A 15,831-nucleotide genomic window follows, 5' to 3' on the forward strand; every position below is an offset into this window, starting at 1 on the left:
AACATCCCATATAACAAGAGCTTCAGGGTGCATTGAATAGGCATTGTCTCAACATAATATTTACCTTTCTGAGTAACTTGTTCTTTTATAGCTCCTACCACAGCACCTGAAAACTTGGATGTCCGTCCAGTAAAAGGCAAACAAACAGCTGTCACCGCATCTTGGGATGCACTTCCAGAGACAGAAGGGAGAGTCAAAGGTAGGAAGTCCATTGTACAAAAATGCATGAGGATGTGGATGTGATCTATATTGTATACTTAAAGTGCCAGATGATTTCTCAGTGCTGGCTATTCATGTTATCTGAAAAGCAGCCAGGAAAGTAGCATGTCTCTTGGAGAGTTTTAATTCTAGGAAGTACATTTGATGCAATAATTTTCCAGGTAGTGAAGATGATTACACGCAAGTCTTCATTTTGTCTATTTCCTCCCAAATTCAGCTTCTTGTGTTATTCTTTGTGTTTTAGTCATGTTTGTGGCACTGTCCTCTTAACTCATCAGAACAATACTCTGAAGTTTAAAAAGTCTTATATGTATGACCTATTTGCTGTACCACAGAGGAAGTGAGAAACTCAGTGTTAACCACAAATATCCTTAACTAATTAGAGAAGGATGTGAGAATGTTTAGTGATGATGGATTTATATCCCATTTGTCCAAGTCCCTTAGTGAGGAAATGTGGTTGTAAATTATGATTACATTTAAAATATACAAACTGAATAAACTATTCTCAGCTTGTCAATTCTCAAGTATATTTTCTGAGAAAATAATAAACAAATGTTGCCCTTCATAATGTAGATGGTTCTGGATATATACATATATACATAGACATGTACATACACAAATATACACATTCCTATGTGTTTATTTGTATGTGGTCTAACTACACATAAGTTATGTAGAGCAGATGGTCCCTTATTGATATGAGATAGAAAATCTTATTTAAGAAGCCATCAATATCATATTTAATGCATTCCAGGTTTTCCCTGTTTTGAGATAATTTACTACATTTGTCTAGTATTTTGTCTCTCTTGTTATACAGTCTTTCATTTTTCTCACTCTGGTTCTAGTCTAAAGATCCAGTCTGGAAGGAATTTCTGGTTAGTAGTCAGTTAATTACATGACCAGAAAACACAGTTGCCTCTGAGTTTCTAAATCAAAAGCGTCTCACTGAATAGCTCCTTTCTGTCCACATTTCTCATCCATCCCTAGACTGGCATTCTTATCACAATTTTTATTTAAGTTTCCATATTTGAAATTCATAATAACACTTGCATTTTCTATGTAAGAAGTGGCACTACAGAATAGCAGATCCTCTATGTGATTGTAGTCTTTCCATGTCCCTTAATCAACAGAGTATATCCAACCTCCATATTTTACTAATGTGGCTTCGAATAATGGATTCCTTTCTTAACTTTTGACCATTGCAAATGACTGTTGTACAAAGTTTAGAAATCATCAGTTGTGTTGAGAAGAAAAAAAACTGAGTTTTTGGTTGGTATTGAAAAGAATAATATGATTTAGGACATATTGTAGTAATTAATCATTTCTGTAGCAAAAGCATTTGATTTTATTATTACTGAATAGAAAATTTATTTTCAGAGTATTCACATCAAAATGCCATTACAGGATTGAAATACCCATTAGAAGACATTCAAATTATTACTTAGTGATCTATCCCACCTTTTGAAGGTTATCAAAGTAATTTTATCATTGCATACCTTGATTAAAAATATGATAATTGCCACTGAATGTAAATGCCTTCTCTAGAGTGAATTTATCTAGATTAAGTCAGCAGCTTGGTAACTAAGTTACTAACAGAAAATAATCACAGTTTAATAAACAAAAATATTTAAAGCTGTCACCAGCTGAGTAGAATCATTTTCTAGTAGCTGTTGCTTCCCAATTAATTTTTTTTTTCCATCCCAGCTGATTATGGGGTAATAGAACATAAAGAAAATAACTGTGTAGAAGTTTAAGGTTTGCCTCCTGGATTCCATATGCTTAATTCCTTAAAACATAAAATTGCTGGTGAATTAACTACATATCCTGTCTGGTAGTCTGAATGAATGCTAGTTCAACATTTTCATGTCTTTGTACTCCGGCTGTTGACTTGACGTGCATTGCTAGTGTTTTAATTTTAGTAATGCACGTTCTAATTCATCCTACCCATACAGTCTGTCTGCTGGACACAGGACTGTTTTCAGTTTCCTCCTTCCAACCGTCTGCCAAATCATTTCAGAATACATTCTTTCATACGCCCCGGCTCTCAAACCATTTGGAGCAAAGTCCCTCACCTATCCTGGAGAGACTACTTCTGCCATAGTGGATGGTCTGCAGCCTGGGGAACGCTATCTTTTCAAAATCCGGGCCGCAAACAGGAGAGGACAGGGTCCTCAGTCTAAAGCCTTCATTGTCGCTATGCCAACAAGTAAGCATCTTGTATTTGTTGCTCTCTTACTCTCCATCTTTGTCTCTCCCATATCATTCTGGCTTTGCCTTGTGTTACTTTAGATTATAGTCCTAAATCTGAATCAAGATCTGTTAGATTGATAGATTTTATCCCAAATTTGCATTGACATTTTGAAAATAGGAAAAATAATCTTATATAGAAATTCTTTTAAAACAATCTGTTTTCCTCAGCAGGCTGAATTGAATCCTCCATGTAAGATAGAAATGTTATTGATTATAATTGAATTGGTATCACTCTCTAACTTCATATCGAAAATAAAAGGAAAAGAAAAGATGTCAGATAGGGATACTTTTGTTGTTTCGATGCTTATTTTGCTTCCCTTTCGTCAAAATAAAATGCTAAAGTTTATTTTGTAATGTACGTACTTGGCTGAAAATATAAAGGGAAGAATTGGCACTGACCTCGTTCATCTGATGAATCCTGACAGCTTGTCAAATTAACTTGGGCCCCCACTGTCCTTTTTTTTCTTCCTTCTATCTACATAACTGTGAATTATCTTATCTGACTACCCACCCCCAGATAAACTAGGTAATGTTTCACTTCACCCTGTGTTGTTTAGACCAATCATAAACAGAGATGCCCTGGTCTGCTCCTAAGTTAAATTCTCAAGAAAGCAAAGTTTGCCTTTGGATCTCCCAGCCTTCCTTTACTATTCCCCCTTTATCGACATCACTAACACTCAATGTCCAACATCTGTTAAAGCTTGTTTTAACAAAAGGCTCTGATTTAGTCTTTTGTCTTTCTAATTGTCCAATGAAGTCTTTACCCCTTTTGACAGAACACCCAGGCATCAAAGAGGAGAGGGAACAGGGCATTCTGGGGAGGACCTTGAAGTACGTCATGTACTCCACTTCTTGTAATTTTGGGTAACAATAATTCAGCATCAAAATCATACTTATCCGTCAGCATGTAATAAGACCTATTCTAGCTCATTTACATGCAGCTTTGGGAAAGATCTGTGTAATTTTGTCAGTTTGTGAGACTAGAATTTTGGAAATTTCTTCCCACACTGCAAGCCAACAATGATTTTTTTTCAATAAATCTAATGGAATTGCCTGGGACACATACATATTAGTTAACTTGTCCAGAGTTATACAGTTTATAAATGACAGAAGTAGGATTTGAATCCAGGATTTCTTAATGCCTTTGCCACACTACTTCATCTTATCCATGACACATTGAAAACTATATTTGGGTAGCCTACCTTCATAAAAACTTATAACAAAATTTGAACTTAAAAAGCAGAAAATTTGGGATTGATTATTTGCAATTCCAATAGATCTTTTGCTTGACTAAAAAATTCACCTTATGATTCCTTTAAATAGGAAATTTCTTTAAAATGTTTAAAACTTGATCCAATTTACAAGATTTCAAATTATATCTTCCTCCCCCCCCCCCCTTTCAGGATCATATCTCTTTCACAAAGGGAAGTATATCTTTCCTTTCAGTTATTGTGACAAGAAAAAAGTTATTTGTTATTCTAACAGATTTCTTGGTACCTTTTAGTGGTTAATTATAGTCTTTTCGCCATGCTATCATAAATGATCCTTTATTGTCCTGTAGTGGTGGTTAATTTTCTTTATAATTGTATTGCAGCTGTCACCAATGATCCAAATGCTCATCAGAGAATGAATATGGAAGACAAATTGGATCCTAAAAAGCCTGAGCCTTCACAAAAAATCCCATCACCACCTTCCTCTAAGCACATTCATTCATCTCTTTCTCCCAAGGGGAAAGATACAAAAACCCCACTTCCTGATTTAAAAAATAAGATTTTGACTAATAGTGAAGTCCTCAGTAAATCTCAGCTACCCTCTAAAAAAAGAGCAGAAACAGGCTCTGATCTCCAGTCAACAGAAGTCACTGATGATGACTTAGATTCCCATTCAGAGTCACCAACGTCACAGTCTAAGACCCAAGGTTCCAGGAGAAATGGTAGGCCACCATTACCAAGTGGATCCTTTCCTTCTGTCTTAGGACCTGGCAAGACCCCAATGAGAGCTCGAATTCCCCTGTTAACCCGGAAGACAAACCTAGATTCACATGATTCTTCATCTTCCTCTCAGAATTCACAGACTGCTTCCACATCTCCATCATCTTCATCTTTCCAGGTATCTGATGATGAAACCAGGCACCAGAGAATGCGTAATTCTGATTATCCATCTTCCAGAGTCACCTCTGTTAACCCATCTCATGAAAACACAAGTAATGACCCTGTTGTTGATGATGATGGTGATGAAAAGAAAGAAGGACTTACTAAAGATCTCCCACATTCGAAATATCCTTCATCTGGCAAGCCAGTTTCTAATACTATGGAGCGTTCTCGGTTGACTATACCATCAAATCGACAGCTTGTCACACAGAGGGAGAAGAGTCCTACACGTGGTGAAGGAAAATCACATTTACCTGCTCATACAAATGCTCCATCTGAGAACTGGGAGGAAAAATCAAGTTTTCTGGTCCCAGCTACAAGAACATCTTCCCATGGGGGAACTTCAAGGACATTGCCAACCAGATTTCACCCTGGATCTCATTCTCGAGTGCTGAAAAATGATCAGGAGGCAAGAGCCATCAACTCTGCCTTGCCATCACAGTCCACAGTTTCTTCTCCAGCCCATCATACTCCCAGCCACTCACACCTCCCCTCAATGAAGCAGACCCCAAGGGAAAGGATTGGATCTGATGATGATGGCAATGAAGACCATGATGTAGAAGATAAAAAGAAGACAGATTCTACCTCTTCTACATTTCACTCCAGGTTGGCAGCAGGTCAGCCTGTCTCTGGAAACTTGAATTTTCCCAGACGTAGGACATTTTCTTCCAGTAGTCGATACCCCAACAGGGCTGGCAGTAGTCAAAGTCTCCGGTCACACTCTTCTAGCTCTCCTCAATCCACAACATCATCTAGGGTTCATTCTCAAAATATTGCTGATAAAGATGAGGAGGAAAGGGAAGAGGAAGATGAAGAAAGACCACTTACCTCTACTATTGTAAATGATTATCTGCCTTCCTCTTCTAGGCAGCCTACTTCACAGAGTTCAGATCACATAAGAAGAATCCCCCAGAGAGTGTCAAGTGCTCACCGAAAAGTGCCCCTCACAGAAAATGCCAAGTCTCCAGTAACTTCTCAATCATCTTCATCTGATGCACGCTCTCAGGACAATTCACCATCTTTTCCCAATAAACTGCACCCACAAGATACTCATCAGAACACAGGAACAGAGGGGATTCCTGCCAGAGTAAGGCCCTCTACAAGATCTCAGCATCCATCAGGGTCCAGTGCATCCACAAGGGTAACAAATGTTCAGAACTCAAGATCTGTAGCGGTTTCTTCAGAAAAGCATCCATCATCACACCTTTCTACTTCTAAAGAACAACTTCATGACTATCAAGATAAGGAAGTCGAAAATCCATTGTCTAAATCAAAACAATCTTATTCCTCATCACAAGATAGTGTCCATTCCAGCTCCAGTCCTTCTTTTAAAACAAGAGCTGGTCAGTCCACCTTTTCTACCAACTCTAGACGGCAGTTGTCACCTCAAGGATCCCGACAGACCCATCGGGAATCTGAAAGCAGACATGATGATAGCCAAAATTATAGCACGGAATTGGAGGACCAAGATGCCAGGATTAATACACATTCTACCCATCACAAGGATATCTCTTCTTCTGGATCATCTTCTACCTCATCCCTTTCCAAACAACAGCAAATAGGGGTTAAGTCTGGAAATGCTGATGAAAAGTCGCAAAGTAGACATACCTCTTTACCTTCTTCCAGAGGCTCAGGTTCATCTCTGCCAGGCAGCAGGTCCAGTAGTAACAGAGAAACCTCTGCAAAGACTACATTACCTTTTCTTCATTCTCGTGCTCGAGTTCCTAGCAGAACAACATCTCAGGTGGAGAAAAAAGATAGTCTATACCAATCCACACCATCAAAAATAGAACCTCCTTCTAAAAGTCCTCTCTCATCTTCCCTGAAGTCTCATCAGTCAGTCTCAAATGATGATGATGACGATGATGAGAGAGAGTATACAAGAAGAGACAAAGAAGAAGATTCTATTTCCTCTTCAGTTTCAAAGTGGCCTTCTTCCTCTAGTGGTAAATATGCAAATAGAAATATTGGTAAGGATAAGGAGAAGCCTGTAAATCCTCTTTTTCCTCATAGAGTGAGATCTAATGAAGAAGACAATTCTACTCCTTTAAAACGTCCTATTCCTCCATCATTAGGCAGTACTTCAAGAGCCTCCCAAATTCCTAATGCCCCTTCAAAATTTCTTCCACGATCGCGTAGTACCCAGAGTCCCATCAGCACTACATCCTTACATACTACCACCCATGCCCCACTTACTTATTCTTCTACTACACCCATGCTTTCACTACGTCAACGTATGCTAAACTCAAGAATACGGAACCCACCTTCAAGATACCCTGTGAGACCTCCATACAGACCAGGTAATTTGTCCTTTCAAATTTGGGGGGAACTTTTCTTTTCATAAGATGCTTTCCTAAGTGACATGTGTTATAGCTCATGCATGGGCACAATTATATTCTCAGTCCTGTAAGCTATGTCTGACCATCTTTCCAGATTTTAGCTCCTGAGTCTGACAAAGGATTTTTACTCTTTTATAAGTTCAACTTATTGAAAGTATTTAGATATAGTTGAGCTGCCACACTTTGTGCAAACATATACCTGAGCGTAAGCTAGGAAAAGCTCAGAAAATGTGAGCTTAGAATATGAACTAGGAAAAGCTTTGGATATGATTAAGTCAAATGTTTCAGTTATTGTGGTACATATGTAAAATATGTATTAAGGACCAATATAATAAAGAAGCACTCTATACCTGGAGAATGGCTTATCCTTTTGACTAGAGTCTTGCCTTTTTGTAACTGAGGATAGAAAGTGAGCTTCTATGGACTGGTGTCTACATCATCTCAGTATGAAATAGGATTCTGCCTTAAGCTGGTATTTAGTGATTTAGGTAGAACTTAGCAAAGTGAAGACCCTGAATATAGAAAGCATTCAGTTCATAGTCACTGGTTGGTTGGTTGTTGTCCTTTATACTCAAAAACCACCAAGATGGCATCACTTTGTTGGGGTCATTGTATAGTGTACATGACTGTGGCTTATCAGGCCAATACAAGCTTAAAAGGCTCTATTACAGATTGGACACAAATAATGCATGTGAACATCTGGGATGGAGATGTCTAAATGTGCACATCTCACATTTCTTTTGAGCTACTGCAATTCTGCTTTGCTCATAGAGCACAGTATCTTCTTTGATGCCATGCTGGAAGGTCCTGTGCCAGGGTCCCCCATGTCTCACAATCAATACCAAAGTTATTCAGAGAGACCTCTAGAGTGTCTTTGTATCAGTTCTTTGGACATCCATGTGAATTACTGCAGAACCAATGAATAAAGAAATGAGTGAAAGACAGGATCTTTGTCTTTTAGCTTAGTTTATTCTCTGAATAAATGTAATTGCACACATCAATACTACGCTTAATACAATGGACTTAAGACAGATAGCCTTGACCATCTGGAAAAGAATGAGAAATATAAATTGGACAAAACCCGCTGAACTGCAAATACTTATTGAAAAAGCCATGTACTTTACTAAGTAGGAAAGGAGAAACTACTCAGGTCTTTATTCAGTATAAAATTAGGCTGATGCTTAGAAGTTGTATTTGTCAGGTCAATCAAATTCAATCAAACTTTTTAAAGTACTTACCATATGTAAAATATTGTCTAGGAGAAGCCACAGGAAAAGGGGGACACAGAATAGTTTGCAAAGCACAGTAGTATGGGAGCCACTTATAATTTTATTACCCCTCTATGTCTCTCTGAAATTACTATAGTATATAATAACTATATTTACTACATAAGGTATGACTATTTTAATACAATAATTCACAACTATAACCTTGATCATCATTAAGAAGTTAAAATATGCATATATTTACTAAACTCTGATATAGTAAAAAAGAAATATGCAATATGTTTATTTTAAGAATGGTTAAGGTGTGGAAACAAGTTATGTGGAAAATTCATTGTGGAACACTTGCTTCTCCAGTGATGCAGAATAACCAAGCCATTATTGTACTCTTAATACTCTTAAACATGTTCAAGCTTTAGGTGAAAATATATGTCACTACTTAAGACCATTTTGAAATCTGATAACTCAACTAGTGGTTTAAAACCCTGGTTGTTTTTCTGTATGTTGTGAAGTATTTCTTTAAAATTTTGATATAAAACAAGCTTTCTTTTGACTTTATTTTCTATTGACTTTATTCAGTTCTGTTATTCTCTTGTACTGCATAGGTAATAATGGCAGACCAAATGTAGATGGGAAAGTACTTCCGGGTAGTAATGGACAACTAAGTGGACAGAGAATTATCAATGGCCCTCAAGGAACAAAGTGGGTAGGGTAAACTTCTTTACAAATACAAGATGTTTTGATGCTATTGAAGGAAAAGAAATGGCAGTTTGGTGGAAAATAGATACGATGATCTTCCTTGTTCTTAGATGGCCAAGACTAACGGGCACTTTTCATTAAATCTCCCTTTGGATTTCCTAATAAAGACTCTGAAGCTAGAATCAGTGATGTGTATTATTGATTGCTTGATGTTTAAATAATATTTCTTTCACTAACTTTAGGATTGTGATAAGCTACAATTTTGAAAACATTCATTAAAAAAATGAAATCATCACTTATAGAACCAAGAGGCAATATAATGTGTCAGATAGAAAACTGGCCTTACAGCCAGGAGGTCCTGGATTTAAGTTGCATCTAGTTGTATAATCTATATATCTATCATTTAATCACTTCATACTCTAAGCAACTCTCCAAGACTATTAGTTATATAGAAGGTACTGACTTGCTTTGGAAGAAGGAATCTTCTCCCTCAGGAATTGTCTCTACTAATGAAATCACAGATCTAGTAGCCTCTATTTCCTAACTTGTTCAAAGTACTATATATTAGCTATCTGCAATAAAAAGATGGAAAACTGTGTAGTCTCTTCTGTTAAGGAGCTTATAGTTTAATGGAGGCATATGGCATGTGGCTTACTTAAAATTAAGTATGATTCTGGATATAATATGTCAGTATCAAAGGAAAGCCAAAAAAAGCTCCATGAGAAATTCTCCTCCATTGAAGAGAATTCACTTTTATCTGTAGTGGTAGAACATTTCTTGGAAAAGATGGCATGCTCTATAGAAGGAGATGGAGGGGAAGGATCTGTTCCTCTCAATGGGGAGGATTCTGTATCCAGATAATAATCAAAGGCATGGGGAGAAGAATGGAAAGAATGAGAACAGTTGTTAGAGAGTAGACCAGTTTGGTCAGAAGGTAAAGTATGTGAAAGAGAACAATAAGAGAATACTCAATAGCTATACTGGAACAAGATTGCAAGAGGCATTGAACAACAGGATCAAGAATTTTAATTTCTCTCAAAAATTCAAAGATCAGGAATTAAGAACATATGATCAATGGAAACTGAATAGATTAAATTTATTCTCAAATACAATATTGAATTTACATATAGGACATTTTAATTTAGAAAGAGTATGTTCCAAAGCAGAATTGATATAAATAAATCTTATGTTAACCATCAACATAACACCAAATATAATCTTTTTAATTATTATAGATTCTCAATAATTACTTATTTTTTTTTACTAATTTATAAGAGAATGTTGATTTTATTTGACCAAAGAATGAGTGATTTTTTAATATTTGGAGTGTTAAAATGTGGGAATCCATACAAAAGGAACATAGCAAAGCATTAAATGGCACAGGCTATATTCCTTTTGTTATAACCACTGTCATTTTAGTATTAACAACACTTTTAAAAGCACCACAATTCAAGCTACCCACTCAGTTGAAATTGGCTTTAATATTGATGCCAGAGAGGAAGAATGCATATCCTAGCTTAACAAGGAAAATTTTATTTTTATAATTATATCAAAGAATGAAATTCTCTTTGCTTGGTCTAACCTGAGCACATCTCCACTGTCATCCTTTTCCTCTGAATAGACTCTAGGTTTTTATAGGTTATGCCAGGTCTTACTGTGCTCAGAAAGACTGATTATAGGTCAGTGTGGGAACAGATTTGTTATTTGAGAACCAATCTAGCTTAGTATGGAGAGGTCCATGGCCAATTTGTCCAAAATGTGATGGAGGGAAAGGTTGGCCACTGAAATACTTTAAGATAATTGAAAATTAACTTATAAAAGAGGTTGACATCTCTTTCAGTAGAGTGAGCATCTATACTAACAGAATTTTAGATTTCTGAATTATCAGAGAATCTTGAAGATTAAATAATTATGAAAATGTTTTGCAAAAGGAAAAAAAGCTTAGAAGAAAAATAAATTATTAGTGCTATAATGATGGCATTTTTTGCTCCTTTAAAAAATATTAAGATATAACATGCGTATATAGCTTAGGGTATATGAAATATGAGTTAAAAGGTAAAAATGTTATTTTTAATCTTCATTACATTATATATATTTTCAGAAATATATACACAGATATTCAGATAGGCAATTAAAATGCAAAATCTGATTGGGAATATCTTTCCCTTAAATTTAAAGTTAAAAATGCAAAATAAGAAAAATGAATATCTTTCCCCTAAATTAAAAAAAAATCATGAACACCAGAAATGGGAATATTCTCACTTTATTTACATTTGATCTTCCTTTTATGAGAACCATCTACATAAATATCTTGTATTAATGAATGAAAATTGAAGCAAGACCAACACTCCCTTTCCTTTCCCTTTGTTGGCTAACAGGTTGTAGATCTTGATCGGGGGCTGGTGTTAAATGCAGAAGGAAGATACCTCCAGGACTCCCATGGAAACCCTCTTCGGGTTAAACTAGGAGGTGATGGTCGGACAATTGTGGGTAAGTAAGATGGAACCCTTTGAAAGATCCATTGTATAAAATGTCCATTAATGATATTATTCAACTAGACTACCATGGCTGAGGCAGAGATAAAGAGGACTGAGAAATGTCACCTCTCTGTGCCATCTTCATCTTTTTAAAGCTTGTTTCCATCAGCCTTCTAGAGTAGATAGAGAGCTTGCCTGGATATCAGGAAGAACTGAATCCATGTCCTGTTTTTAACACATACTAGTTACTATAAATACTAGTTATGTGAATCTGGGTGAGATAATCTCATGGTATCTTTGGCAATTCTATAGGACAATAAATTATGGAGTAAGTGCTTATCTTTCCTGAGGACACCTCCATCGATAACACTTTCTGATGCCTCAGCATAGACCCCAGGTTCTTAAAGGGTAGACCAGGTTTGACTATGAATTTGGTAGAGGGAATTTTTTCACTGGTACTCCCTCTATGTGTGTATATTCATAATTATATGATAGAAATCATCTTTGGAATGGTTTTTCTTTGAAAATGGCATGGGGGTGACATTTCTTAGTTCCCCGGTCTCTACTTATAGCCTTGATATAGTCTTTAGTAGAATAATATGCAAGATGGAGAAAAAAGATGACTCATTTCAGGTCATGTCATGAAAAAGGCAAACCCCACTGAATCGATTATTTTCTTTTTAAAATAAAAAAATTTTAATAACAAATCTCAACATAAGTTTTCTGAAGTTTTATGATCCATACTGTCTCCCTCCTTTTTCCCTCCCCCCATCCCAAAGCAGAGAAGCAATTAAATCTGGGTTATACATATTACCACACAAAACATATTTCTGTATTATTCATTCTTATAAGTGAATAAGCTTATAAAACCAAAACCCCAAATCTTATACCCAAATTAACAAGTAATAAAATTATATGTTTTCATCTGCATTTCTACTCCAACAGTTCTTTTTCTGGAGGTGGATAGCATTCTTTTTCATAAGTCCTCAGAACTGTCCTGGATCATTGTGCTGTCATTAGTAACAAAGTCATTTTTTTATCTTCCTGCAGTGTTTCAGTTACTGTGTATAATGTTCTCCTTGTTCTGCTTATTTCACTCTGCATCAGTTCATGTAGATCTTTCCAGCTTTTTCTGAAATCACCCTGTTCATTATTCCATCTAGCACAAGAATCTTCTACCACCATCATATACCACAGTTGGTTCAGCCATTCCCCAACTGAGGGACGTCCCTTTAATTTACAATTCTTTGCCACCACAAAAAGGCCAGCTATAAATATTTTTGCACAAACAGGTCCTTTCTCTCTTTTTTTTTTGTCTCTTTGGGACACAGACCCAGAAGTGGTATTACTGGATCAAAAGATATGCATTCTTTTATAGCCCTTTGGGAATAAATCCAAATTGTCCTACAGAATGGTAGATTATTTTCAATAATAATCACTTTTACTCTTTTGACCATTTCTAGTCCAACCTTATGAGACAATGCATAGAATCTACCTTCCAGCCCCATACTACTCTAAACTCCTTATTGATGCAGGGATCACTGTCATTATCAAAAAACAAGCATTTATTAGGTATCTACTATATGCCAAGCACTGTGATAGGTGCTGGGGAGATAAAGAAAGCAATAAAAGAAAAAGAAAAAAGAAAAGATCTCTTTTCTCCAAATGAGAGAGGAAACATACAAATGGTGCAAGGTATATACAACGTTTATAGGAGCTAATCTAAGAAGGAAGGTATTAGCAGGAGGATTGGGGGATTGGGACAGGGAAATAGATAGACCTAGAAAGGTCTATCCTGAAGAATGTGAGATTTGAGCTGAGTCTTGAAGGGATCCAGAAGGTCAGAGTGAATAGGTAGAACATTCTGGGCTTAGGGAATAGCCAATGGAAAGACCCAGAGTAGGGGATGAAGGATGGGAGGGCCATAGTGGGAGGAATGTATTTTTCAGAATCATGCTGGCAAAATGTTAGTGTTTTGTTAACATCAATGCCAAATGTTTGGACTTGTGTCGTTTCTATAGCAACCTCACTTGGGCCATGCTGTCGAGCTGATTTCTCACCAGGGAGTAGATTTTATTCTGTGGTCTCATAGTCCTGAAAATTCAATCTCTTAAGCAATGCCAACTCAAGGATCAAAGGACTCTTACTTGCCTTATACTTAGCTGTTCTTTAAATCCCCCAGTCAGAAACTTCATAGATATCCTTGCCACTCCTTTTCAGAACCATGCAGTCATGAAAGGTACTCCTATCATCATAGAACCACAATATGGGAAAGGTCAATGATCTTTAAAATAAATAAATAATGGCTACTTATTCAATCAGTGAAACTTGAAAAAAGAAAAACTACTAGTCTGTAATCAACATCTGGTTTGTTAAAATGAAAAGAATAGAAATATATCCTTGAGAAATAACATGCTTCCCAAAATATGTGTACTAAAATCCTCCTTTTGAGGGGCTATGTCTCCCCCAGTTCATGATGTCCTGGACCTCTTTGGCATGCAATTAAAGCCTAGGGACCCTTTCTCATAATTTTAAAATATAATTGAATGAAATGCCCAATTGCAATAAGATATTAGTGAAAAAAAATTTTTTTCTCATCCAACGTTGTGGACCTCTTGAAATCTATCTGTATAAACCTTAGTGTAGACCATTCTCTAATGACTGATTAAACTTAGAAGCTACCAAAAATGGCTTGTGTTTCTAATAACTTGGAAATAGTTCTCCTAAATAATTTGGCATCTATGGTTTTGAAGTCTTTTAGGCTCAGCCTAATCCATAAGAGACTCTGAGTAAATCTTAAATGTGTACTCATGGCATGATGTATTTGGTTTTATTTCTAGATATGGGAGGGACTCCAGTGGTGAGCCCTGATGGACTCCCCTTGTTTGGTCAGGGAAGGCATGGCAAGCCTTTGGCTAGTGCCCAAGATAGACCCGTGTTAAGCCTTGGAGGGAAACCATTGATGGGTTTGGAAGTTATCAAAACCACCAGAACACCCACAACTACATCAACCAATCGTCCCACTACAACAATGTCAACTACAAGCAGAAGCACCACCACCACCACTATTGCTACCACCACCACCACCACCCCTGAACCAACAACTCCTGAGCCAACCATCCCAGTGCCAACTTGTCCCCCAGGCACTTTTGAACAACATGATGATGATGGTAATTTAATAATGGGAGCAGATGGCATGCCTGAATGCTACTCCGAAGAAGGTAAATCTCCTTTATTTTCCTGTGATTCTCTAGAATTGGATGTATATTTAAGATTAGATCTCTTATATGTAAAGTACATATTTTTCGCTTTGTGCTTATCAAAATAGGATCAAAATAGCTTACAAACACTAGGGAGTGCAGGGAATAGTTTAGTGTGAGGCTGTCCTTTGTATTAATCCATATGAACTAAAAAACCAAAACTTGAATCATAGAGAAATGTTCAGTTAAATCAGAGGTTCTTGACCTTTTGTGGGTCATGCATCCCATTAGCAGTCTGGTGAAGTATATGAACCCCTTTTTAGAATGTTTTTAAATGTATAAAATAAAATGCATAAGGTTATAAAGGAAAATAATCATACTGAAAAAATAAAATCAAAATATCTTTAAACCAGTACACAGACCACAGATTAAGGACCTCTAATTAGATATTACCAGGCTTCTTATGAGTATGAGAATTACTGGGTTTCAGATATTCCTTGTGACACTTTTTAAACCTCTGTTTCTGCTATATCTTTCCTCCTATTATTCTACTAGGAGAAAGGAAGTTGGATATTTTTAGTCAGTTCAGAGGGGAGCTGGGATACTATCCAACATCTTCTGATAATTTATTATGTTAAGTAGATTGCACTACCCAAGGAAGAGACCATCCTGGCTTTGCATTATGAAAATAAAGAATATACACTTTTCCTGCATCCCATTGAAATGAAATATGGTGTCTTTGCAATGCATCCACAATTAATCAGTGCAGCTTGAAAATTTTTAATGATCATTTTATCTGGGATAATTTATGTGTTCAGAGTTTTTGTCCAACAGCCTTGATCACACAAGCACACACACAGATAAAATCAAAGGGAAATATTGACAAGCCTGAAAACTTCTCCTAAGGAGTCATGAGAAAACAAAACAAAATCATTGATGTCTTCCGATGAAAGAGGATCTCCTAAAGAAAATATAACTCTCATTTGCATGGTGAGTATAAAGCAAGTTTTACTTTTGAATTCTTCATACAAATATTATTTTATTCTGCCACTCATATTCATCTCTAGATTCTGAATGCTCATGTTCAATATTATGATTTAAAAAGCCAAAGTAGTGTTGGTACTAATTATTGTTTGACAGTAAATGTAAAAGTTTAAGGAGGTTTAGACTTTTGCTTGATTTTTTCACATGACCAAACAGGGGAAAGAGGGTTGAGTTTAGAAACAGAGGACCTGGGTTCAAATTCCAGCCCTCTTCTTATTGTGTGAACTTGG

The 15,831-nt window shown here is 36.4% G+C and overlaps 1 protein-coding gene across 6 annotated transcripts in view; it reads left to right on the plus strand.

The window, feature by feature from the left end:
• Window positions 1-15,831, plus strand: part of FNDC1 (fibronectin type III domain containing 1) — a 115,192-nt gene that overhangs the window by 67,192 nt on the left and 32,169 nt on the right. For 5 of the 6 annotated variants that reach the window (XM_007484847.3, XM_056819007.1, XM_056819006.1 and 2 more), the window contains 6 exons: window positions 92-199; window positions 2,237-2,425; window positions 4,064-6,919; window positions 8,787-8,887; window positions 11,259-11,370; window positions 14,198-14,578. In XM_007484847.3, coding sequence (XP_007484909.1) covers window positions 92-199; window positions 2,237-2,425; window positions 4,064-6,919; window positions 8,787-8,887; window positions 11,259-11,370; window positions 14,198-14,578 — 3,747 coding nt within the window. The remainder of the gene's footprint in view (window positions 1-91; window positions 200-2,236; window positions 2,426-4,063; window positions 6,920-8,786; window positions 8,888-11,258; window positions 11,371-14,197; window positions 14,579-15,831) is intronic. The other variant, XM_007484846.2, reaches the window with a different exon arrangement.

The sequence above is a fragment of the Monodelphis domestica genome, chromosome 2 (genome assembly GCF_027887165.1).
Source record: "Monodelphis domestica isolate mMonDom1 chromosome 2, mMonDom1.pri, whole genome shotgun sequence".
Classification (NCBI taxonomy): domain Eukaryota; kingdom Metazoa; phylum Chordata; class Mammalia; order Didelphimorphia; family Didelphidae; genus Monodelphis; species Monodelphis domestica.